General features: G+C 31.6%; 1 protein-coding gene across 1 annotated transcript; it reads left to right on the top strand.

Annotated features, from left to right (window-relative positions):
• Positions 1-1,007: 1,007 nt before the first annotated feature.
• On the top strand, positions 1,008-3,161 carry LOC149189268 (formate dehydrogenase 1, mitochondrial-like). The gene is made up of 2 exons (XM_089413179.1): positions 1,008-1,238; positions 2,830-3,161. Exons 1-2 carry the CDS (start codon positions 1,071-1,073, stop codon positions 3,025-3,027), a joined length of 366 nt encoding a protein of 121 aa, XP_089269305.1. The 5' UTR covers positions 1,008-1,070; the 3' UTR covers positions 3,028-3,161.
• Positions 3,162-3,928: the final 767 nt, after the last annotated feature.

Genomic DNA, 3,928 nt, shown 5'->3' with positions numbered 1-3,928 from the left:
AACAAAATGGAGAGGGGAGGTGCAAGTAAAACAACTCTTTCAAAAAATGGAAGCTCTCTCAAATCGGGCAATGATGACTCCAAGGCCTGCCTTTTGAGTTCTTTAATTTCCTTCGAACTCTCCTATCCTTTTAGCAAACATTTCAAGGGCAAAGATAATTGCATTTCTAGCCTTCCCATTTTTTGTTCCTTTCTTGTGGTGGTTTTCCTAACAATTTCCACCCTAAGTAGCGTTGTTGTGGACGAAGTTTACTATTTTCTTCTAAATGACATTTTGCTCCTTCCTTCGAACATTTCGAACAGCTTTAGGTACCATTGTTTCCTTTAGAAATGACAGTTCCATGTTTAATTCGTTGTTTCGTTATGATGTCCTCTCTTTAACCGTGGTGACCTACGTTTAGGTTGAGATCAGCTCCAATGGTTGATGGAAGAATGATTTGTCTAATTGTACGATGTTGTCAATAGGTTTGTGCAAGGCTCTGTCTCACTAAGTGCCTTACGGAATAATTTTTACCCTTCACAAGTGGCTCCCACTCTCAATCCCTCTCCATTAAATCGACCCCTCTCCATTAAATTTGAACATGACATTTCATGAGTTAAATCCAACACAAACTACTTGATCCACACTAGATAGGTTTATTCTATTGTTAAATTTGAAAATGACATTTTATGGGCTAAATCCGACACAAACTGCTTGATCCACACTTGATAGGTTTATTCTATTGATATATATATATATATATATATTTTTGTTTTGGTTACACTTAAACTACACAATTGTCATTGTTATATTTTTTTAACTTTATTTTTTCTCACTTTAGGAGTTACTTTTAAAACAACACATTTTATTTATTCTATTGTTGTATATATATTTTTGTTTTGGTTACACTTTAACTACACAATTGTCATTGTTATATTTTTTAACTTTATTTTTCTCACTTTAGGAGTTACTTTTAAAAAAACGGATTTTATTTATATTGGATATATTTTTTAATTCCATTGATTTGTTTGTATCATCATTGGTTGAAGATCAGCGAAAGTAATGTGGTGTCCGTGGCAGAAGATGAGCTAATGCGCATTCTCATATTGATGCGAAACTTTGTGCCTGGATATAAGCAAATTGTTGAGGGTGATTGGAAAGTGGCAGCAATTTCTTACAGGTCATATGATCTAGAAGGGAAAACTATTGGTTCTATTGGTGCAGGGCGTATTGGCAAAGAACTACTTAAGCGTTTGAAGGTATTCATTCTTAGGATCTAGTACTACTTCATGATGTTGCAAACTTCTTTTCAAAAATCAGTGCTCCATAATTCTTACGCATGCATGATGTTTGTTTCAAAATTTCAATCTAATAATAATAAACATTACATGATGTTGAATTGAATTGCGTTCCTTTGTACAACCCTTCAATTGTAAGCTTCTTTACCACGACCGTCTTTCTATTGGACCCGAATTGGAAAAGGAAACTGGAGCAACATTGGAGACAAATCTTGACGAAATGCTACCTAAATGTGATGTACTTGTCATTAATATGCCTCTTTCTGACAAAACTAGGTGCGCCTTATCACAATTTCATAAATAATCTCTCCCATTATTCACTCAAACATCAATAGCACCTATATATTTTGTACAACTTGTGAACAAAAACCTAATTATTGTTTCTCTTGCCCTTTCCTTTTGGTTACAGTAGGGGAATGTTTAACAAGGAAGGTGTTCTCTACCAAGCCTAGCTTTTCTCTCAGAATCTTAACATCCCCTTTGCAAAGGGTTTCATTAGAATGACAACAACCCGCATTTAAAGCATTTCTCCACCCATCCTAATTAGAAATACAATTTTGGGTTCTCTACTAATTTTCTCCACACCCATTTAATCTAACAATGGACATAGAGCATGTATATTTATACTTGTGTGTTGGAAATACCATTTTATACTTTAATGTTTATTATTTTTGTTTTATTATTATTACTTGAATTTCTTCTTAACAAGTGGTTGTGTTTCTTTTGGTTTTAGTGAAAGTATGGGCTCCAATGTTGGCTCTCTTATTATGGAGTATAATTCATCTTTGAGAATTTTTCAATTATTAAAGTAGGTTAGTCAATTGCTTAAAATATTAAATTTATTTCAAAAAGTTTTTGTTACTTTATAGGTTAGACACTGGCTTGAAATATTAAACTTATTTCAAAATGTTTTTGTTACTTTATAGATAAGGCATAGATTTCTTGGCTCTATGATGAAAATAATGAAGGGAAAATACATGTTAATATGTTACTTGTGCTCTTTGACGGAAAAATACATGGTGAGAGAAAAATGTATACTATGCTAATTGAGGAATGTTTTTCACTTGTCGAACTTATAGTATTGAATTTAACACACTAACACTTTACAACAATAAACTAACAATATTCATGATGAAAATAGCAATATGGAAGATTTATCTGCATAATGAAAAAGTCAATATGGAAGATTCCGATCACGTTCCAAGGCATTTCTTAAAATGTGGATGTGACAAAAGGTTGTTGTGGAAGTTGTTGTTTGTATATGGAAAATTTCTTGATCATTGTGTATAATCCTAATGTTGATAGATATGTCCACTAAATGCTTCCAGTTAATGGGGCATTGATTTGAGCATTCAATATATTTTTATTCTTTATCAAAGTATTCTTTTGTTGTATTTGTATTTTTCAATTTATGCCTTACGGTGTTTCCTTTGCAACATCTGGTGCAAATGCTAGTATATCTTACCTCATTTTATGGTTAACATTGTATAACAAAAACATGCGTTGTGTTATGTAATTAATACTAACATGTAATATTGATTTTTTTTGTTAGAATGCTATAGGTAATGATTGCCAAGACGATGATCCAAATTATGTTCAACATATATCAGGAGATGATGAGGATGAGGATGAGGATGATGGTGGTGAAGGAGGAGATGATGATGATAGTTGCGGTGTTGGTGATGATGTGGATCAGAGTAATGAGGATGGTCAAGATGATCATGAGGATGATCTTGGTGGTAGTAGCTAGGCATGCACATGCATTGTTTTTTATGAAGAAATTATTGTGTAGAATGACATTGTTATGTTTAGATGGGTGTTGTGAATTTACCCTATATCAATGAGACATTTTGATTTTGTAATCATACGATGAGTTTGATTTATGTATGTTGTTAATTTATCGTAGAATAACGATATTCATGAAATATTTTGATTTGTTAATCATATTTGAATTTTACTTGTTTTGATTAAAAATAATACTGATTTTATTAGTATTATGTTGCTATTTTATACATGTTTTGAAAATTTTTAATGACACATTGTTATTTTTTTGGATGGATGTTGTCAATTTCTCTTAAATTTCTTTACAAATGATTTTGAATTGTGATATCTGCTTTAATGATATTTAGAAACTATCATATATTTCACTATGAATCTATAAAGGGGGTCATATATGTAAAGAAAAATATACTCTATATAAGAAGTCAAATGCATATGTAACCATGGATGCAAAATTGAAAGTAAAATTGGATGTTAAACTAGGAATTAATACAAAATGCAAACAATTGACATACAAAGTGTTTTAAATTAGAAGTGAAAAATTGTGCAATAGTTGACACAAAGAAGGGAACAAAACATGGCATACAAAAGGATATCAAATCGGGCAAAAACAAGGACACATAAATGGGCACCAAATTAGATGCAAAAAAAGACAACAACTAGATGTAAAATAAGATGCAAAGTTGAGCGTTAAAAAGAAGCAAAAAACGTTACAAATTAATATGCCAAATGATGATGCAAATAATGGTGTAAATTTGGGATGCAAACTTGGGTGCAAAAAAGGAAAAAAAAAAGATGTAAGAAAAGACATAAAACAAGATGCAAAATGGGGCTGAAAAAAGGTGAAACCAAGGATGCCATATTGGATGTAA

The sequence above is a fragment of the Pinus tabuliformis genome, chromosome 3_1 (genome assembly GCF_031772625.1).
Source record: "Pinus tabuliformis cultivar Carrire ecotype Pingquan chromosome 3_1, CPIR1, whole genome shotgun sequence".
NCBI classification, from domain to species: domain Eukaryota; kingdom Viridiplantae; phylum Streptophyta; class Pinopsida; order Pinales; family Pinaceae; genus Pinus; species Pinus tabuliformis.
Note: the sequence above shows the minus strand (reverse complement) of the source record. Positions and strands in the feature narration are given on the sequence as shown.

Coding starts and splice junctions, on each gene's coding strand:
- LOC149189268 (XM_089413179.1), top strand. CDS start 1,071: ATGCGCATTCTCATATTGATGCGAAACTTTGTGCCTGGATATAAGCAA. Junction 1,239..2,829: donor AACTACTTAAGCGTTTGAAG/GTATTCATTCTT, acceptor TTTTTTTGTTAG/AATGCTATAGGTAATGATTG.